We start from the raw sequence: 23,149 nt of genomic DNA, 5'->3' as shown, positions 1-23,149 counted from the left end.
ATCTTTTCTTGGTATTAATAATCTCTTCTTACACAGGAGTCAGTTGGGTAGGTTAATTTCTAGTTAGGAGGTTGGTGTGGTGTGTGTGTATGTGTGTGTGTGTGTGTGTGTGTGTGTGTGTGTGTGTGTTTTAAGCCAGTGTTTAATTAGGGAGTCTCTTATGTGTTCATTATAAACCTGATTTTTAGGGGGTGTTTAATATCAGTACCAAAATTCCCTTTGGGGTTGAATCCTAGAACATGCTGTCTCCAAATGTGGCTGCTAATTTTTTTTTTTTTGTTTTATGGGCAGCAGGGTTTTTTATTATTCATGTTGAAACAGAGCCCAGATCAGCCTCCATGACTGGCTGTATGCTGAGAGTAATGGCTTCTACCAAAGGGCTGTTGGGGGCTGTGGGTAGCTGGGGCTTGTTTTAAAAGGTTCAGAAACTACCTGTTAACATGAGAGATAATAATGGTTTCAGAGGAACAATTTCAAAATTCTCCTACAAATAGTATATACTTAAGGTGTTTCTAAACTGGTTTCAACCCAAGGCTCATGCACAGAGGTCAATTATGGGAGGCAAACAAATCTCTGAGTTTTTAGGGAAGTCCTGTGGAGACATGGCATATATCATTTCAACATCCCTAGATGTGCTAGAACCCACAAAGTGTGCTTTAGAGTCAGACCAACTCCTCAGATAGACTGGCTGTGAAATGACAAAGAAGCCACATCACATAGGAGTCTCTTTGCTTCCCAGAGCTGAAGCCCTGACTCCTTCTATCTCAAAGTCAGCATTTGCTATCAGTTTTATACAGGATGTTCTCATCTTTCTAGATCCTGTTATTGGTCCATCCAGTTAATACCACGCACTGCCTTCCAGCTCCTGGGCAAACCAACAGATCCGCACTACGGGGACCCGTGGAGCTGAGATGATGTGAATTCTTACTCTAGGGCTGTGGGTATTCAGGGACATGGCTCTGGATGCAGGGTTCCAGAAGACACAGGACAGGATATGTCTCACAGAGGTATTTCTGTGGAGGACAGCAACTCACCTCTGATGATTCCTGGGGCTTTGGGGCATTCTCTTTTTCTTTCTTGCTCTTAGGGATTTCATGTTTGATGCGTTTGGTTCCTGATACTTTTGTTTTATTCTCATTTTCCTGTGAACTGTTCTCCTGTTTCCGAGGTTTGATTGGAGGCAGGGGTTTATCTTCCTCTCCTTTAATAAACCTTTCATATGGTAGGATTAATCTGGAAGGATATCAGAAGAGATGATCAATCTTGGGAGGCAATTCCAGGTAGCATTGATGCTACTGGGGTTTAGTTTCTTTTCTCAATACAAGCAATTTATTGAATGACCTCATCTCCAATGACACCTGTGCATTTCTAGAAACTTACTCCACACTTCCGGGATCTACTTCCTTGGTCAAAACCAGCACCTGGTAACTTACATACTTCCTTGCAAGACATCTTTCTGGTTTTATGAATCTATATACCAAAGATACCAATGGAAGCGTCCAAAGTTAACATCATTATCACAGCTCAGGGAACCTGGCTAAGTGCCAAAAATATTATCACAGCAATGAAAGCAAGACTAATGACAGCTGGCATTCATTTATTGCTCTGCCAACTATTATTTATTGAGCACCTACTATGTGCATAAGTGCTCAAAGCACTGAGATATAGCAGTGAACAAAGCATTCAAAGCCCCTGACTTCATGAACATGATAGTCTAAGTATGCACTAGTATGTGCCAGGTAATGTCCTAAATGCATTATATAGATTATTTCATGTTATCTCCACAGTATCTTTCTGGAGTGTTACTGTAATTGTCATTATTATGATATTACTACTACTACTATTACTATTATTACTATTCCTTTTTGAGAGATGAGGCAAGCGAGGCCCCAGAAAGGTTAAATAATTTGCTTAAGCATTACACCATTTGTTTAGAGATGGAATTTGCACCTAGTTCTGCCTGTCTCCAAAGTTTATATTTTCATTCATGTTAAAATATAGAGCAGACACTTAAGATAAAGAGGTTAATGGGAGGCAAGCTCAGTGTGGCTGAGAGACAGCTGTCTTCTCCCGAGTTCTGAGGTGGGTGGGTGACTCCCACCCGTTTTGGGGTGCCAAACAAAAGACAGCCCCAGTGAGGAGGGCGGACAGACCACTCAAGCCACAAAAATCAGAGGGCTGAAAAATTCAAGCATTTTAATTATATAACTTTTCAAACAAAGTACATAAAATTGTTCTAAAAAGAGAAACATCAAACAGCTCTAGTTTTAATCTGTTTTCCCTTTGCGACATAGCTCTTGATCTGAAAGGGAAAAATAGCTGATGTAATTAAAAGGGATGGATTGCATTACAATCTCAGTTTCAACTGCAGTGATTAAAGTTTTTATAATGCATTTGGTATGATTAATGACTCACTGTGGGATTAATACAAGACTCAGCCTTAAAAATATGAACTTTAATACGGCAAACATAATTTGTTTTAAATAAGACAAGTTGACTCAATGAAGAAAATGTACTTGGCTTATAAACAACATAAATCTGTTCAAATATTGGGAACCCTAATTATTTTTAAACTAAGACTTCCAGGCAAAAACTTCTTTGGTTTGGATATTTGTTAGCTATCCTCCCATCGGCTTCTAACCAGGCAATTTGGATCTCAGCTACTTCAACACACACAACTGTTCAGGTTTGCGAGTACAGACGTGGGGGCTTTTGTGATAATAGTTCGATGTTTAATAAAATACCAAGGAAATTATGGGAAAATGAAATCCCGATTTACAGCATATTAGAAACAAAATTCATTTACTGAGCATGCTCAGACAAGGTATGTGCAAGGAGGCGTGAATAATAGTTTCGAGCCCTCTGTCTGGCAGTGGGCCAGCCATGAAGATCAACACAGCCCGTGGGGAATAGTTATCTTCAGATCCCATTACAAACTGAGTTTAAACATGTTACAGCTGCTAAAACTGGAAACTGTTCTCTCGATGTAGACTTACTAAAATAATATATGGTTGCCAAATACCTGACTCCCACTGTAATATTACAGTTAATGTTTATATAATAAAAAGCATAACTAAGCAGAAGAGAGAAAAAAGCAATCTTGTTCATACTTGAATTTATCCCGTCTCATCTGTAAAGTCCCCAACATTACCCCGATTCCTTTTATCTGCGTGGTCCTGCCAGGGACTTGATCCCCCTTTAACATTGGCAGGTTGGGGATTTTTGTCTGGGGAGTGAAATGCATTGAATATTTTAAACGGGGGGAAAAACATTTTAAATAGACTTTAATGAAAACATATTTTTATTGTTGGGACGGATAGGTTTGTTTTACTTTTGTTTGGTTGCCATGGGAACCCAAGTAGCATTGAAGTCTGGGTATTCCAATGGTTGCTGTTTGTTGGGACCCCCTTGCCCTCAGCTTCATTCTGTAACCGCGACGGTGACACGTGGAGGAACCCTCTTCACCGGGAAGCATGACAGTGTTACCTCTGAGTGTAGGGAGAGGGTGACAGAAGGCAGAGAACTGGGTTGGAGGCACACCCAACGTGGACCCCTCCCCTCAGGCTCTCACAGGCCCGGGCCACCCAGGCCCTTTAGCTGGGTGCCTTTAGGAGACTTTAATTTCCTTAGACAATTCTGCAGATTCAAGAAGCAGGGCAACATTTCCATTTCATTTTTTGCTTTCATTTTTTTTTCCTTTTCTTTCTTTTTTTTTTTTTTTTCTTCTTCACTCAACTCAGCAGCTGGCTGGCCGACAGCAGTAAAAAATACATTTCACTTTGCTGGTCAAAGGCCTAAAGCCAGAAGCAGGAAATCTGGAATTAAATGTTTCTTGTATCTGGAAAGAGGCATGACTAAGGTAAAACTGAATCCAAACACAAGCTTTGCTTGTTCAAGGCTTCCAGAGGGAGAGAATATGTGAGTGAGTGAGTGTGTGTGTGTGTGTGTGTGTGTGTGTGTAAAGGTCAATTGAGTGGTTTTTTTTCCTCCTTCTAAATCACTGAAAGATAATTATAGTGGCTCAGGGAAAAAAAGGTTCCCAAAATAAAACAAGAAAGGCAGCAGCTAAAAGGAAACAAGTAGAAATATGGCCAGCTAAGCTCCAAAGAACAGGGCACGATCTCACACAGCACACAAACAATCACTGTTCATATAGTGATTTCCGTTTGGTGCGATTTTCACTGAATGTTTTTTCAGTTATCCTGTCATGGTACAACACAATTACCCCACAGGATATGATCTTATCATCTGATTATTAGAAGTTTTTACAGTACAAAAAGACGAAAGCTATTATAGGCTTTGGAACATTTTAAACGTTTAGGGTAAATGCAATACCATTAAAAACAGGTTAGCCAATATTAAGGTCAACGTTACCCAATGCAGGAAGCTGAGTAGGCTCGTATTGTATAAAGAATCTAGTATAATGCAACATGCTTGTGCCTTGCGGATGATTATTCCTCAAATATTTGTAGTACAACAAAGATTTAATCAGTCTCTAAACTATACAGCTAAAAGCAAAAATGCACCCCAGCCCCTGAGAACTCATTACACAGCCCATCTTCAATGGGCTGCAACTCTAAGAATGTGGGTTGGGCTTTAGGTGGGTGGAAGTAATGGGGAAGAGAAGCAATATATTCATTAGAAAATCCAGAGAGATTTTTACCCCTGATCTACATCTACTCTGGGAATTGAAAGCTTGGCAGATAAATGGGCCTTTATTATTATCCAGATTTCACATTTCAGATTAGCAAAATGCTTATTTACGATGCCATTAATGGATCTGAAATAGGTAAGCCATCATGTATTAAAAAATAACATCTTTCCATAGGCATAAGATTTGTAGCAGCATGAGATTTTATTTTTCCCTAGGAATAATACAAGAATAACATTTTCCACCCCACAGCAGAAACAGTAGGGGAGCCTTTTGCTACCACCAAGATTCTTATTAAATTCAGTCACTGTGAAAGCAAGATTTTTTTTCTCCTTCTCCTTCTTCATCTTTTTTTTTTTTAAAATAAAGACGACTTAAAATCAACCCAAGTTAAAATTAACAAATCAATAGCGTTATAACCTTGATTTATTAGCATCTGAGCCACTAAATTATCATCATACAAGAAATTGCTGGTTTGAAAAGATTTCGGCTTTGTTAAATCTCAAGTTAAATAATGGTGCTCAGTATACTAGGTTTTTAGATCTGCCTCATCTGATATTATGAAAAATTCAATACATTTCTCTACAGCAGAAGTCAGGGGTCAGCAAATCTATTACTGTAATGTAAGTAATCTGGCAACCTGCCAGCTCTTTCTCTCTTTTATTATTTTTTTAAACACCAAGGCAGATAATTTTATATTTACAAATTCTAAAATCCTCCAGGGTCCTGCCTCTCTTTCTTAACAAAAACCAGCAGCCTCACATTCAAGAAATGTATATCGCCACATGTCCTCATCATTTGCATTTCATACAAAAGAAGAAAAGACTTCATCTTTATTAGGCAGCGCTGTCCCCCTCCCTTCCCCATACTCAGACGGAAAATAATGTCAAATCTCTTTTGAACGAGTAACCACTAATAATCTTCTGTATTGATTAATGCTTGCATGGAATGACTGAACTTTGGGGCCAAAAACATTGAGCAAACAGTGCTTAAGAGGAAAAATGAGAATCCATCTATTTATAGAGCTCTGCAAAATGATAGTATAATACTGTCTAGAACTGACTCAGTTTGGAGTGGGGGAAAGAAGTAGGTAATTTATAGGGTTGTAATTGATCCTCAAACTCACCCTCGTCACTTTATAGACACTGTTATGGTATCAAACCTGTGAAAAACTCTAGGCCCAAAGATCTGCTGGTGCCCCTGGAACAGAATACCTTAGGGTCAGAGGGAAATAAAGTTGGTGTGCATGTAAGGGCCAAAATGCTCCTACTATACTTACAGTATTAGGCTTTTGTATGGCGGTAGAAAAGAAATGACATATTGGTTCCGCTGGGGCTTCGGATCTGATCTGATCCCAAATGAAGTCATTATACCTCTAAGTTGATTCCAGGGTTGATAAATTCTAAGGCTTGGCCAGACATTTCCCTTCTCAGCCAGAAATTGAAAATATAACTTCACTGTGAAGTGTGGGAAGCAATCTTTCACCAAATATGGAGCCAATAGAAGGTATATTTTTCTTTTTTGAAGATGATGTATGCACCCTTGTTAAGGTTCCAAGAAGACTAGAAAGTTTCTAATCTCACATACTGTCCACCTCTCAGGGTTCCAGACCACAACCATAAAAATGGCAGAAGGCATTTGGGTGAAATCAAAAGTCAAAGACACAAATGTGCTATGTCAGCATACACAGAAGTGGGATGTTTCCTCAGTGGGCACAACACTCACTGAGTACAACAGAAACTTTGTTCCTGTTCTCTTAAAAACCAAGCTCCATCTGAGAAAGATGTGGGCCCTGGGTAAAAATCTCCTCTAATTTTATGGTGTGTTTCTGGAAAGCAGAAAAAATAGCGTGCAGACTGTGAGGAGCAAAATGTCAGTAACCAAGAGAGCTGAGAAAGAGGTCTCCAGCACCCTCCTAAAACAGATGAGGAGGTGAACTAAAGGCTTTGAGCATTGAACCATGGAGACAGAGGCCATGCTGACCTGTAGGCCATGGAGAATGGTGAATGGCAGGACTCATGTGAGCTACGAAAACCACGGGAGAATGCAGCATGGGTTCTATATGGAAGACTTAGCTTGACCGTGAGGTCACCAAGGGTAAACTGTATGGAGTGCTTTAATAAGGAAGTGGGTATAAATAGCATCATTTGTATTCTATGTAAGATACCCAAAAGCCATGTGGCCCATTATATTGACAACAATACATGGCCACTTGTCATCAGAAAAGGTCTTTCTTGGGAAAATTACCTGCCTAACAGGGCTTCATTGCCTACTCTAGAGACAACAGAAGATGAACAAGAAACTTTTTTGAAGGCATTAATACTGTCCATTTGCCCCTGGAAGTGGTGGGAGAGTTGTTTCCTAGGCCCATTAACGACTCTGACACCTTCTTCTGTGGTCCTGGAGTGCCTGTAACCCTAACTAAGTAAAAAAAGAAAAGCAAGGTACATGAAGCCTGGGCCAAGCAAGATGGTGGCTTGACTCTTATAAAGGATTGTCAATGTGAGAGAGGTTGCTCAGGGATGACAGGCCCGCTGAACTGCAGTTACATTGGTCTGTGAGGGCCTGAGGTGGGAGGATGGGGAGAGAAACTTCTGGTTATTCTTATATATTGATTAGGCATTCCAATATTAATAACAGGGACCATGTAAATGCCTATTAATAGGAGGTATTTGTATACCTTAAGTTCAACTATTACAAAAAGAAGTATATACAGGTACATTATTTTACCCTCATTTTTATGGATGAGGAAATGGAGGTTCAGAGTGAAATTATTAAATGACTAGTCAAAGCCATGCAGCTATTAAGTGCTAAAATTTGAGTTCAAACACAGATCTGTCTGAGCTGCCTTCATATCAGCAGGGTAACTGCACTTTTATACCTTGTCTGAGAAGCACTGACACTCAGGAGATACTGAACTGATCACCCCTGGGTTAGGAGAATTCTAAGCACTTAAGGCACTAAAAAAATCAGGGTGATCATTCTCTTTTTCTCAGACGCAACAGACCTATAAAATACACCTATGGCCATTCCACAGTCAACCCATTAGAACAGCCCTATGGCTTGGGCACTGGGCACAATACTCCTTTTTCTAAAATACCATGACTCTCGAAAAGGTGGTGACCCTAGGTGGATGAGGCCCAACTTGATGTTGGATGGTAAGAGAAACTCAGGAATCATATCCCTTCATGAATTCCAGCCTGGGGTACTTAATCTTACCATGTTTGAGGTTCTCATGGCCTCCCCAGTTAGAATGAAAGCTCCTCGGGGGCTTTGCTTCTATGATGCCTCCTTGTCTCTTCTAAGAGGGTCTAGACTGATGTTATCCCCATGTCTTTCACACTAAAGAAAGTTGGAATGGACTTAAGGCTGACTTTATGCCCTGGGATTAAAGTACATTCTCACAACAGAGGGCATAGACCATAAATAGCACCCAGCCCTCCACAATGTCAGCCAGCAAAGATGGCGGCAATCATTCTTCTCAATGAAAAAACAATGACTAACTCAGAATCAAGTTGCATGGATCCATTTCAAGGGCAGATGAACATTATTTCAAGAGTAACAGACAAATATAACTACAGTGTTTTCAACATAATGAGCACCCCACAAATGAAGGCAGACAGTGTCCATTATGTGAAGACAGGCAAACAACTATTGCATTTAGGTCTCATCTACGTGAGACACCATGGGTTCCAGAGCTTCTGAAATGTTCAACAATTCCCCCAAACATTTATAATATTGATCAAACTTCGTAATAAGTTGTATAAAAACAAAATGTTCTGAGAGGTTTTCGGTGGAAGAGTTAAGGATATATTTTAATGGTAAACAATTACATTCTTCTGTCATCTGATGCTTTTTTTCTTTCTTTTTTGGAAACATGGCTCTCTGAATTTTCAATAGTTCCTTTGTGAAGGCATCTGTTACTCACGTAATTGAAAAGATGTTTGTGCAGTGGCATGCTTGAGAGTACAGTTATTTAATCTTAATGATAAAGCCCCGAGGACAGAAAATCATAAGTAGAAACCTCTTGTTATTTATCAAAAAGAAAAGGGGCTAAGACACCTAATCTATTCTCAAATTTAAATTCATGCTTGATGAAAACTATCAATAAAACATAGGACCTGAAAAGTTTCTTAAATACTGTACCCAGGTTCAAAGGAGTGAGAAAGGGGGGAGGTAGGGTGAAAACAAAAATGAGACAATAAAAGAGACTGACAAAGAAAAACTGCTGTTTGGCAAGCTTTTTTTGGGTCAAACAAAGAACTTGCTGTAGTTTACAGCATGACATACACACTTGATTAGTTTGTGCCTGAGGGTGTTTTTACACTCGATAGTGTAAACTCCAACTTCTATTAATTACAACTTGCATTTAGAGGCAAATTTAAGAATTTTTAAATAGAGGTTTTTCAAAGGCTGTTGTTTATTTTTTTTTAAAGCAGAAACCAGTTTTTCTACTCCAGGGCCTGGCGAGAGTTTTGTTTTCCTTTTTAAAAGTTTCTTGAAATATCCAGGCATTGGAAAGTTATCAGAGCATTTTAGGCATGCTGAGTGATACAGAGGAAGGCTCTTGCTTAGGAAATTATCTGACTGTCCTTTGGGGAGGAATTCTATAGGTCCCCCAGAACAAGCTTGGTGGAATGTAGACGGAAGAGTGGCAGAAATGCCTCAGCCTGCCTGAATCTCAGCACCTTAGATTTCCCAGGCTCCTGGCTGTTGATAAGAGCCAGGAGGACTTCTGTGTATTTGAGGAAAAAGGGAGTTGAGAAAGCCTGCGTGGCAGTGTTGGAGAGGTATTAATACCTGTGCCCACTGGCCAGAGCCCACATTACCAACACAGTACTTAGAAAGGAGCTGCAAGTCCAGACATTGGTCAACCCCACCATGGTCACCCATGGGTGAGGATGGGAGTGGTCCAGCCACTGGATCTCAGGGCAAGAGAGTTAACAGACACTGAGAAGATAAACTGCAAGACCTGCCTGTGGTGGGTCTGATTTGAAATTGAGCCTTAGTACTCCCCTGACAGCCTCTTCCACCACCTCGTTCCCTACCTCTTTATGCACATTTTGTAGAAGAAACTGTCCTTTTTGTTTGGATTGAAATCAATTCATTCAACCCCTAATTCCTGAGTTCCCAGATATGTTCATGATGCTGCACTGGGTGCATTGGGGAGACTCAAGGAAAGCAATACCACATGATCCTTGCTCCCAAAAATAGTATCTTTACTGTTCTTGAATTCTTCAGCTGAATATTTTAGCTGTATGTTGATCTCTGTATGTGTGATGTATGATGATCTCTCAAGTTCTAACCTAACTCTTTTAAGATCCAGTTCAAATTCTAGATCCTCCTGGAAGACTTTGCTCATTCCAGCTGAAAATTCTCTCTTCTTTCTTTCATCCCTGTTGAACTTCTTATTTGTATCTATTACTTACTTACCTAAGGTTTTTATAGCCTTAAATATTCAACTCTCTTTCATGTATGTATGAACTAAGAGTCAGATCGTATGATAAGTTAGATAAGCCAAGGATCATAGTACCTCCCAGTTCTATTGAGTTGGTAGCACTGGCCTGGGGGTGCCAGACTGAGGAGAATTCTGAAGCTGAGCTTGGCCTCATGGAAAGTAGCATCATGTTCCCTTAGCGATCTCTTCCATAAATGTGGTAGGGTGAGCACCTCCTCATTGTTTGTCAACCCTACTCCAAACTCATTGGTTCATCCATTTTCATTATCCCAGAGAATGCTTTGTACATCATAGATATTCAAAAAACCCCCAATGGCTCTTGAGGACAGCAGCAAAGGAAAAAGGCAGTCAGTCAGTCACTCAAATGGCAAATCACTCCTATCCCAGAAAAAGAAAGTGGCCACTGGGAGGGGGCTTCTTACCAATTTCAAATGTAATCTCAGGCTATGTTGAAAGGCTGATACTGCTACATCCCAAGAAGTACTATATACCACATCTGGAATCGCTTTGGGTATTCTGAGTGACACAAATTGGAGGCATCTACGTAAGAGCAGGCCAACCTCGTGAAAACCCATAAATCGTGCTCTGAGGCTTGGTTGAATGGAATTGGAGGCCTTGGAGTGGGAGAGAAGCTTTGCCAAGCATGTGGCGGCCCATCACCAAGGAAATGGCATGCAGAGAAAGAGTCAGACCCAGAAGGTGAGGGAGGGCCAGTGGGAAGCCACAGATGGTGTCTTGTTCAGCATGTGGAAGAGTGTTTAGATGAAGAGCACCTCCAACGGTGGCCTGCTTCTTTCTTGTTCCCCAACTGCAAGGCGTTGGAGCAGAGACTGGATTAGCCCAGTGCCAAAGGTAGTTCAGTCCCCACAGAACTTGGCAGCTTATAGGCTACATTTTGCCCAGGGGTATGTTTAGTTTAACTGATGTAAAACATTTTCAGAAATATTGGATCCAATATTTGCAAGTCAGGTGACTTCATGTAAAAGTTATCATGAAACCATTCAAGGTCTGACAGTACTGAGGCTGTATCTGTCCAAGACAGTGGTGTTGGCTGATCCTGCCGGGCCTCTCTGGCCTGTCTGTGTGTGCCAGCTTCCTACTTTCCTACCTGGCCACTGCACTCACCTATGCTACCTCCCCCACAGACATCTGAGTCTGTGCCCGGGGGTGTGGAATAGTGCTTCTTCAGTGGCCTGACATGAAGGACCAGTTTTCTGAGTTTCCTGTCTGTTGCTGACTGACACTGGTATAAAATTCGTAACTCATAAAAATGAATTAGTAGAAAATGAAATTTAAGAAAGGCACATAAAACACAAGGCCCAATTTTTTATTTGTTTCAACAGACATAAAATGATTCTGGCAAATTGCTACATACGTGTAACAATGCTTATTCATAATTATTCTGTTCACAGAACACAGACAGGCCAGAAACCCTCACTTGAGAAGCACTGGTCTAGAGGATGACTAAGGGACCTCTCAAATCTAAAATACTCTGTGATCTTGCCTGTGTCTTTCTGAATTGTGTACTGATTAACTTCAAGGGTATCAAAATGACCAAAAACATAGCAAATCATGTCCAGGACATAAACAGAACTGGAACTCACCTTACTTTACCTTTCCCTTGGCTTTTTCCTCACAACATGATTAGCTGAGTTCCTTAGGACTTGATATATTTTTGGTCTTTATCTTAAAGCACATATTTATCTTACTCAAAACATGAACCTCTCTTTCTTCAGAGAGGAAAGGCTGAGGTCCAGCTGTCACTAGGGTTCTGCCCAGATGCGTCTGGCTTGGGTACCACTGACCCCAGGTCACTGCAAAGGAGGCCGCCCCAGCCCTGCAGCAGGACAGTCTTGCCAGGGGAATACTTCCAGGCAAGGCAAAAGGTTAGAATTTGAAATTGGGCATTAGGTATATAAGAAGATGATGCATAATTGCTCATTTCCCTCATATAAGCACATTTGTTTATGATTTTGATTTTCTTTTTTTAAACATTTTTTAATGTTTATTCCTTTTTGAGAGACAGAGAGAGACAGAGCATTAGCAGGGGAGGGGCAGAGAGAGAAGGAGACAGAATCTGAAGCAGGCTCCAGGGTCTGAGCTGTCTGCACACAGCTTGACGTGGGGCTCGAACTCATGGACCATGAGATCATGACCTGAGCTGTAGTTGGACGCCCAACCGACTGAGCCACCCAGGCACCCCTGATTTTGATTTTCTAAATACTCAGAAAAGCACATCATAAAGTCCTTTTGCCTCAATGCTCCTTTTTCCAACCCTAATAACAACTTCACGTGCTCCTCAGACACAGACCATGCAATGTATTCAAGAAAATTCAAACCAGTGATGTGGTATTCTATGTGAAGATTTTTTTTTCCCTCTTGTATGTGCTTAAAAGAAAAAAAAAAAAACAACATTTTTCCAAAAAAGAAAACAAATTTGCATGTGAAAGCAAAGTCTTTAAAGTGAATTACTATTCCAGAAAACTAAGCTAAGAGAATGCCATAAAAAGAACCATTTCCCTTTTTTGCTCCCGTCCTGATAACGGTGACTCAGCACATCTTCAACAGAGAGAGTCAGATCAGGAGGAAAATGTTCTACTTAGTAGGGTCCTGACCAGGAGGAGCTGGGCATTTTTCTTTGCATTATAACCGATAGGAACTTTATCTATAAATCCTGGGCAAGGAATGTCCAGAATAACCACACTTCATGAGCTTTGCTGAGTTTGAGACGTCTACATAGCAACAGTCTCGCGATGGGGAACATTAATGCTTTTTATATTGGTGATCAGCTGTAACATGAGCAATTAAGTACAGTACTAATGGACTATGGCCAGGAGCCTGGTACTAATATTAAAAACTGACAGAGATGAATAGGTTTGGAAGTAAAACCAGGCTGACAAAGACATTTTTATGAAGTGCTTGGACCTATTTGATTTAAACCAATCAGAGGCAAGTTTGGACGAGTCTGGCCTTCAGCAACAATGATGCATTCACAGGCATTGTACCATTTCTGCTGTGCCTTAAATAAAAACACTCATTGATTCTTTTCAACAACCCACACTTTCATTATTACACTCATTAATAAACCAAGAGTGCCGAGTAACATACAAGTAATATTCACTGAGGAACGGGCTACTTTTTTCTTGTTGGAAAATGAAAACATTTACTGGAAACATGAACCACACCACACAAAAAATAAATCAGTGGATAATGCCTACTAGATCACTCATTTCTTCATCTTCTAGGAAAGCAAAGCTGGTGGTAAGGAAATAGGAAAAAGACTGAGTCTCTATACCGGAGTGAAAAGAGTGAAAAGAGTGAAAAGAGTGTGACTGAATGCACAGGGGGAACTCGGTCATTCTGATCTGACCGGGAAGGTTTGACAGATTTCCACGGGCATCTCCGGACTAGACGTTTGCCCACAAGACCCTGATCTTTTTCAACTTCTTGAACCTTCTTGAAAACGGTGGCCATTCCCCAATCTAGACCTCTCTGTTCTGTGTTAGCATGCCTGTAATTAGCAAGAAGGAAGGAAATCTGCCAAGTCCCTAAGCACAGTTGTGGCTGAGAGCTTCAGGCTCTTCTCTGACCCAAGGAGAACTGTTTCTAGTCACTGGACAAATCTCGGTGTCCTCTGCCTTTCTCCCGTAGAACCGTTAAAGAGAATAAAGATGTAAGACATCTGGAGCACTTGCCCCAGACCTTTCTGCCTACCACAACACACAGGAGCATGGGTGATTCCTTTCAGGATCATGAAAGTGGAGCCTCTTTTTTTTTTTTTTTCCAGAAAAAGTCAGTTATCTGCAAATTTTAGTGCTTCACTATTATTAATTACTAATCACTCAAGACACCCTTTGTATCTGATCACGACAATGTGAAAGGGGCCTAGATAGTGAAAGGATATCCAAGGAAGGATGCTAACCACCCTGGGACAAGGTTTCTGGCTCTGTGCAGAGCTTTCCATGTTGGGGGTCCCACTTGTCAGCTGACTATTGATCGTCTCAGCTCCAAACCTACTCTTCTGTGTTCTGGGACCGGAGTCCCGCCCATTACATGTCTCTTTTGTCAGTTGTCTTCCTTTTGGGGTTCTGCAAATGGGGCCATAGCAGGCCAGGGGAGGGGTGGAAGTCCCTCCTTCTTTCTAATTTGTTCGCTGCTCATTTCAGGGCCAACCCAACAGTGATGTAGCAGCAGCAGTTGGTTCCAGCCTCTAGCTTCTTTCGACAATCCCAGAACTATCACCCTCCATTTGCTCTGGGGCCCAGCACCAGCTAGGGAGCACTCCCTCCTCAGGTCTGAGCTAGCTCCGCGATGCTCCACCTCTGAGCTCAACCACCAGCACTGGTTGGGAGCCTCCCCGGGAAGGAGGGATCTTAACCCCAACTCTGTGAGGCATACTCTCTAAACTTGTGGGTGGCAACAGCCTCTCCTCTAGGCCCCAGGGAACCTGTGGTTATTACCTCCGTGTTAACATACAACTTCACAAAAACAGTGGTTTAAGCAAGTCTCTACGTCAGTTCTCTTTGTTGAATACCTAGTGTGGTTTTTATTGTCCTTACTAGATCCTGACTGGTAAGCACTGACCAAACAAATTCTCGATTTAGAAGAGTGAGTGACCTAGCATCTCAAAAGTATTTAATCCAGTGGGACACCAAACCTTCATGAAACATCCCCTTTACTCCCAAGAATGAGGAGGGAAGAGAACTTTTTAAGAATGTTAAATAATGTTGTATAGTTGCTAAAGTGTAAAGTATCTCTCCTAGAATTTTCCAATTTGACTGACTGAAGGCATTTGGGATTTTACTACTGCGGATGAGGTATGTCATGCAACTAAGTACAGATCTTGGTATCTCATTTAAGATTGAGGCTATTTTTATCTACACCAGTACTTGAGTTAATTACACACACACATTCACTGTATTATCAGATCCAATCTTTTTTCCATCAAACCCAATCTGTTTTTTGATCATGTGATGCTTTGTAATACGTTTAATATTCATCCTTAAAGTGAGTGAAACAGCTGAGATACACTCTTTTTGCAAATTTTAACTGCTGTCTGGTCCTTTACGCTTGATGGTTCAGGTGTTGGGAACATTTGCACATGGAGGTATGGGAGGTTCACTATCATAATAGAAGCCCTTTGAAAATACAGATGGTGTTTCTAAGGAAAATGTTCTGATTAAAGCCTTGAATCATAAGTCAAAAATAAGTTGAATATGTTACCTTAAGTGCTCTTAACACAACACTCACCTGAGATATCTATGCTATTTTGTATTAGGGTTTCAGTGGTGTACCTGTTATGTACAGTGAGAATGTAGGCTGTTGTAGTAAATACTGAGAGAAGTAACACTCACATTTAAAAAAATGATGTAGGATACTAAAAATAAAAGGCTAGGAAGAGTAATAATTTGAATTCCTGTTACCATTTTAAAAAATCCTTGTGGACTGTAACAGCACATAAGGCAATCCCTTAGGAATACTTCATGGGGATTTTTCCATGGGCTACTAAACCCAACCTAGTTTACTAGGTTATATCGACCAAAACATTCTAGGCTTCATGGAATGGCTATACTAAAAGAGACTCTACGCTGAATGCAACACAGATAAAAATTTAATTGAACTAAAAAAAAATATGACTAAGAGTTGATGCTCCAGATGACATTATCTGAGGATGCATTTGTATGATCCAAAGCCAGGTGTTGGGCATCTGGGATGAAATTGGAATGGTAACTCACATGTAAAAGGCAACCATCACATTAGGCAGTTATGTTTTACCTTTCAAACTAGCAAGCTAACTGGCCTGTTTGTTCAGCTGTGTCTTGACTTCATTCCATCCATGACTGTTATTAAAACATATGCATACACACACACACACACACACACACACACACCCCTCTACTTGGATCTGAATTTGAAACCAGTTTGCTGAGTCAGTCAACATTTCAGCAGGGAAATGCCAGAGATAGAGAAGTTGGTGTGACTTTAACACATTAAGTATGGACTAGAAGCGCAGAACAAGGATAATGCATGAATTCACTAACAGATCTGCAATGCTGTGGACAACAACAGTCCTCATGCAAAGAGGAAACACTCTTGTGGATACAACCTTCATAGTAGGCTAATTTGGCATTACTTCTTGTTTGCATGATCATCACCTTCTGAGAGAAGCTAAAAGTGTTAGAAAACTGAGCCATGCACGGCTTGGCAAGAAAGGATTTTCTTGGTGAAAAGCATAGCTGTAGAAGAAAAATACCAAGATGGGAAAAAAACAATGGATCTTATCTGGGACCAATTTTCTTATTAAAGAAATGCTTACTTTTCAATATTAACACATTCAACGTTAATACATTTCAATGTTAACACATTTACATGGCAACCTCATAGTAACACTGCAGACTTAGGATTTCCAGAAGTGGAAGGTTCTCACAGTAAATGAACCTACAGAAAACATACTGAGTAGTCTAGGCTTGTGTTGGGGGTGGGGGGGAAGGCATTGTCAAATAGGTGGTCACAGGATAAAACCAAACTAAAAGAACATCTAATTTTAGCCCCGGTAACCAGAGAGAGCCACGTCCCTTAAAAAACCCCAAGGCGGTATGCAAGGTAAATGCCAGGGGATATTTTCTATTTCCAATAAAGTCCTTTAGACTTCTCCTTACCCTTCACCAGAAGCTGCTTCCAATTAACACACTTTTAATTAAGCAAGGGCTTTCTAAGAAAGGGCTTTTTTTTTAAGAGTAAAATTCATGGCATGTGAATTATATCTCAACTTTTATTTTTTTAATGTTTATTTTTGAGAGAGAGAGAGCATGCACGAGCGGGGAAGGGGCAGAGAGGGAAACACAGAATCCGAAGCAGCTCCAGGCTCTGAGCTGTCAGCGCAGAGCCCGACGCGGGGCTCGAACTCTCAAAGTGCGAGATCATGACCTGAGCCGAAGTCGGGCGCTCAACCGACTGAGCCACCCAGACGCCCCCAAGAAGGGGCTTCTTACCTTTCATAATGTCTGCGGGTGCAAGTGGCGGCGCTGGTGCTGCCAGGATTACCACCTAATTCATCATAAATATGTTTCCATTGACGCCGGGCTGTTATCTGAAAAAGTGGCAATGGGAAATTCAATCTTCATCATAAGAGATTCACAGTTCCAGGATTCAATACATATGCAACAGGCAGAAGAGAACAGCCTGTTCTGGAAACCCAGAAACAGAGAAGTCCACACGAGTATATGGGGAGACTCGGGTTTTACAGTGAGATCTCTCCTTTAGCACTTTTCTTTATAATAAAAACGGAATTCTGCTTTGGGCTCTGTTTTGTCACCCTAAGGCATCTCCCTGGACATTTATGAAGCTAGTTCCCCCCGGGGTCCCAAACTCATACTCTGTTCCTTTATGTCAGTGTGAGGAAGCATCCAAATAAAATGAGATTTCAGCGAAAATATCAGTTTAAGAGAACCAGAATTAACACCGGTTGCTTAAGGAGCAGGGAAACGGGTGCCCAAGGACGTAGGAAAAGAGGGAGAGTTTTCACTAAACGTGCTTTTGTATCTTCTGATTTCTGAACTGTGTGATGCGTAGACTACTTCAAAAACTAAATGAAATTACTATGTAAATTAATTAAATTGACCCAATTGGTTGTGGGATTTGCAGTCATCTCAGGCTAAATGGTTATGCCAGCTCCTCCCACCACCCAAACAAAACCCAAATCTCCAACTGTGTATGTTGCGAGCTGTTTGTTTTTATTCACTTAGGTCAGGAAAGTGGGATATCCATCAAATCCTACGAAAACGAGCAAATTCCAAAGCTAAAACGCAAGCTCAGTCTACTGTTGAGTTGGGTGAATAAAACCAAACAGCTTGCAATATACTGATGGCATGCTATGGCCCTATTTCCTTTTTTTCTTTAATTTTATTTTTGTACATAAATTAAGACTTTACAAAATAGCAGATGCATGATCTGGCAAATGATTAATTTGGGGAAACCACGTCATTTACTAACATCCGAGCAAGTCTAGTATTTCCTTGAAACCAGGAGACAGAATGCATTCTGAGGTCCTTGTGGATGTTTCCAAACAGAGTTACAGGAAAACGCTGTTATTGGAACGTGCAGGGGGCAGGGCGCTGCACAGGTGCCAGTGGCACTGGATACAATCAGAGTAGGAGGCTTCTTTTGGAAAATAACCGCAAAGCTGCCAGCGGAGTTCACTTAGGGGCTGAAGGCAGCAATCCGAGGGAAAAAAAAAAATCTCAGCTCGCAAACAAGGGCTCGTAATTGTAATGGAAGGAGGAGGGGTGGTTAAATATTATAGGGTAAATGGCACCTTTTCCATCTCAAGTAAAGACCCCTTTATTTCCATAAACCCTGCTCGACAGGCCTGGGTAGGACCTCGAGACCATGGGAGCTTTGCATTGTTCAGCTTCCCACGAAGCATGCTTGAACCAAGTTGTGTCCATAGTCCTCTGTAGACAGAACCACCCTTTACATCTACTAGCAGGTATGGCTAAAAATAAAATCTTCCTTTATTTATAGCTTGCTTTAGATTATAATAAATGGTTTCAAGCCCCTTTCAAAACACTCAGAATATGTGTTTTAGTAATCATTTTACATTTAATTACAATCTCCCCCAATCTTTTTAATAATACCATCTCAGGCTGGTCTGTTTGAGACCTGTTGAGACCTCCCCTCCCATATGTCCATGTTATTCCTCCAAGCCCTTAAGATACTGAGGACTCTTGAAACACACCTCCATATTCCACCCCCCCCCACCCCCACTTCAGATGGGGTGGGGAGCCCGGTAAGGCCAGAAGACAGCCTATGTAAGTCCCTGCAATCACTTCAGAGGAAACCATCGCTCTTGTCGTCCTTTATCTCTTCTATGCACTCTATTTCATATATTTTTTGAAAATGTATTTATTTATTTTGAGAGAGCGCGTGAGTGCAAGCGGGGGAGGGACAGAGAGAAGAAGAGAGAAAATCTGAAGCAGACTCTGCACTGTCAGCACAGAGACCAACATAGGGCTTGGTCCCACAAACCATGAGATCATGACCTCATGAGCCCAAATCAAGAGTCAGATGCCCAACTAACTTGGGTCACTCAGGCTCCCCTCTACTTCATATTTTATAAAGAGTTTTCACATGCTTGATTATCACTTCATCCTCCCATCAGCCTGTGAGGTAGATTAGAGGAATCTCGTCACAGATGAAGGAAGCAAGACACAGAGAGGTTGCATGACTTGGCCAAGGACACACAGCAGTAGAATGGCAATGCCAGAACTCATAGCTTAGGATCCCAAGAGCAGACTCCTTTCATGACATCAAAATGGTGTCCACATCAGATTGAGCTGGTGAATAGCCCATGTGTGTAGCAGGGTGATAATACAGAACTCTGGGGACCTTTTGCTTCAAGTGAGGCAGAGGACTGTGGAAATCATAGCTTCTGCTACAAGTTGTCAACTATAAGCTGTGGGTCTCTTACTAGGGGGGAGATAGTGCAGCAAAGAGGTCAGCAGGTATCTAAGGGGATGGGTTAGGTTAACAGTGCTCTGAGATTTTACTCTCAGTAAGTAAAACTATGGTTCCTCTGACCCTGCCCATGTGTGTCTCTAGTTAGAACAGAGGTTCTATATGTCCACCACTGAATCACAGATAACTCTCAATCATATTGGAATCCTTCTACTTACTCCCCCAGGCACCAGACATTTCTTGAACATCTCCCATTGGTTGAGTACTGTGCTAGCAGCTGGGACAAAACAATGAAAACCAGACCCAACACCCAACATGACCATATCCTAGTGTCTGTGTGTGTGGGGGGGGTGGGGTGGGGTGGGGTGGGGAGGGATAACAAAAATAAAGAAGGGACGGAATAGATAAGCAAAATAATACAGGTTGTGAAAAATGTAATGAACAGGAGACCACTGGTGATGGGATATTTAATGTGTGGAAACTGACCATGCCTCCCTCCCACAACCTATCATCTAGACTAGGGAGTAGTACCCTGTTCAACCCTGGCCTATCACAGAAATGACTGACTTCTTTAAGAATAAATAATGAATTATCAAAAGGAAAAAACAATCTTCCTCATACTAGGATTGAAACCGGCAGCAGGAGGCCAGCATCAGGTCCCATTTGGCATTATAAGTATGTGTGGCTGGCCAGGGGTCTGTGTTAGCCCCTGCTGTAGCAGGTGCTGGTGTTTAAATACAGTTTTTACAAGTGAAAGTTCATCTGGAGCAAAGACAAGGGCTGGGCCTTCCAGGAAGTGGTCCCTGTTTACCAAGCTTCCACAGGCCGGCCTGGATGAATCAGACCGTTTTGAGATATTTTCTTTCCACAGGAAAGTCATAAAATGTGCTCTTTCCAACTGCTAAATGATTTTATGCTTTTAAGTGCACAGTGCTCCTGGGTACACATCTCCATTTTTTGTGTCCAGATGCGCTTTTAATTCAAATGCTGCCCATGGGCTTTAAACATTTTTTTTTTATTTTTTTTTTCACCGTTTATTCATTTTTGGGACAGAGAGAGACAGAGCATGAATGGGGGAGGGGCAGAGAGAGAGGGAGACACAGAATCGGAAACAGGCTCCAGGCTCTGAGCCATCAGCCCAGAGCCTGACGCGGGGCTTGAACCCACGGACCGCGAGATCGTGACCTGGCTGAAGTTGGACGCTTAACCGACTGCGCCACCCAGGCGCCCCTGCCCATGGGCTTTAAAGCAAGAAATGTCTAAACCTTCCCATTGTCTAAACCCACAGTGGGTCCCAACGCCCTATAAGGAGAGAAGAAAGGACACAAGAGCCCCGCCTGGCCCAGCCACCGGGCATCGGGCTCCCACCTGTACAAACCTGCCTCCTGTGAGAGTCTGTGTTCATCATGCCGAAGTGTGCATTTGCTTAGGGTTGTTATTCTGTTGTCCAGAATGTGTGTTAGCTTTAAAACCCCATTTGGGCAAAACCAGTGTCTGCCTAGTAGTCCCCAGCCCCACTCAGCTGGGAAGTTTGATACCGCCATGGGGTGAGCTTTACTAACGCTTTCATTAAGCCGAGGCTTCCTGGTTATGTACACGTTTCAAACTGACCTCATATTATTTTAGGTTTTTAAGGACACAAAGGACTTCTGGCTCTTTGTTTCCTCAAGAAAATGGTCAAATTTTCTCAAGCAATGATTTCTCTTAGCTTGTGCTTCTCCTGTGATCTCCTTCAAGATCCTCATTTAAATGTTAGGGATTCATGACATCAACCCATCATCTACTGCTTGTCATTTTAGGGCCCTGTGCCAGGTACAGAAAAGCATAGAGGTAGAAGGTAGAAGGTGGAGGGTGGAGGGTGGGGAGATACCATGAAAACAAAGAGAAGTTGCTGCTATCAAGGGTTCATGATTTAGCAGGAAGCATAACCCCATACAATTAACCATAAAGCAAGATGAAAAACCGAACAGACCACACCCAAGTAAAACAAACCAATGTAGGTATACGAGAGACTTAATCTCACTTTGAAGACGCTTGACAGTTACTTCTTTCCCCAGTGTGGGGAAGACCCAAGAAACTATGAAAAGCTCTATACCTATTATGTGCATTAAGTTTCATTGCTTCTAAATATAGTCGTTTTCAAACTGTTCTTTAGAAGCCAAACTATGTTAGAGGTGGCTTGAAACCAGCTTTCTAAATGCTCACCTCTGCCAAGAAAACAGGTCCAGAGAGTGGGAAGGGAATCTTCCCCTTCTCTACGTTCCTGGATGGATATAGGAAAATATCCTGTCACTTAAAAACAAAACAAAACAAAACAACAACAAAAAAAATGGGGAAACTATTTTCACCCAAGGCACAGTCTTGGGGCTTTGGTTTCTCCAACCTTTGAGGTTGCAGGGATGAAATAATCTTGGAGTTTTTGTGGCTTGGTTAGGAAACAGCAATCAGAAATCTTGCAGGACTCGAGTGTGTCCAGAGCTTAAGAACGTAGGAGATGTGAACTCAAAAGGCACACTGGCCTGCGTGCAGTGTTACCCAGGCAGCTCTGAGAAACAGCCTCTTTCTCAGGACACCTTGAGGGCGGACTGAATTCAAGGAAGATGACTTTTTTTTCCTGGTAGTACTCCAGGAACTGGAGCCTTTCAAAACTGCATGACATCATCTTTGGCCTCGAGAATTTTGAATTAAGCAAGAGGCTTTGTCCGTCCAGAGTACTAGGGTTAGATTCAGAGGGTGTCTTGAAATGATGTCAAAGCCGGAATCTGGTGTCAAAGCCTAATCCTTCCAGCGAGAAGACACGTGGCTTCTTCTTCCAGATGAGAAATAATGGTCCTGTCTCACCCATGGGGAGAGGCGGAGCTGCTGACATTCTTAGAAGGCACCCCTTGCATGGTCTTTTGCATCTAGAATAAGATTTTCTCAAGACCCATTTCCCTACTCTACCTTCTCTCCAAATATTGCCTCTGGTTCACCTTCAAATGGTTAGCCAAATGAAAATCACTTTAGCAAACTACCTTCAACACACCGCATCCTGGTAATACCCCAAGCTACTCTTCAAGCTTTAATTGCTTCACCAGACACTGAAGTGAAGACCTCTTTAGTTTAGCTCATCAGTGTGGCTCTATTCCGTTCTGCCTCCTCAACTGTAGGTGACCCATATTCTAAAATGTATGGAAGGATGCATGATTATAAAGGAAAGGATCCTCATTGCCAACCGATCAAAATGCCAGGATATTGTTTTTTAGGGAATCAAATTCATTCATTACATTTATGATCTCGACCTAAGGAGGCACAGACACAAAATCCATTTCCAGCAAAGACAGAGGAGGCCAAGAGAACTGAATATAGCCATTAGTCGAATGCTTATAAAGGCTTAAAATAAAACCTTTGCTCCTCTTTTTTTTTTAATTCAATTTGAGGGTTATGAAGGACTGAAATGAAATAATCCATAATCCGCAATTCAAACCAGAAGGTTTGGAATAGTTTATAACCACAAACAAAAACAAGCCAATTAAGATGGCCTCTTTTTATAACCAGAAGGAATTCCAGAGAGATGTCTTTATCCAATCACAAGTTAACAGCAG

At 41.6% G+C, this 23,149-nt stretch overlaps 1 protein-coding gene across 2 annotated transcripts in view; it reads right to left on the bottom strand.

The window, feature by feature from the left end:
* ARID5B (AT-rich interaction domain 5B) overlaps positions 1-23,149 on the bottom strand; it is a 180,837-nt gene that overhangs the window by 8,586 nt on the left and 149,102 nt on the right. For both annotated transcript variants that reach the window (XM_086679800.1, XM_086679801.1), the window contains 2 exons: positions 17,102-17,199; positions 1,035-1,233 (listed from right to left, as the gene is read on the bottom strand). In XM_086679800.1, the coding sequence (XP_086535926.1) occupies positions 1,035-1,233; positions 17,102-17,199 (297 nt within the window). The remainder of the gene's footprint in view (positions 1-1,034; positions 1,234-17,101; positions 17,200-23,149) is intronic.

This window comes from Puma concolor, chromosome D2, assembly GCF_028749965.1.
Source record: "Puma concolor isolate L17-30 chromosome D2, mPumCon1.1.hap2, whole genome shotgun sequence".
Classification (NCBI taxonomy): Eukaryota; Metazoa; Chordata; class Mammalia; order Carnivora; family Felidae; genus Puma; species Puma concolor.
Note: the sequence above shows the minus strand (reverse complement) of the source record. Positions and strands in the feature narration are given on the sequence as shown.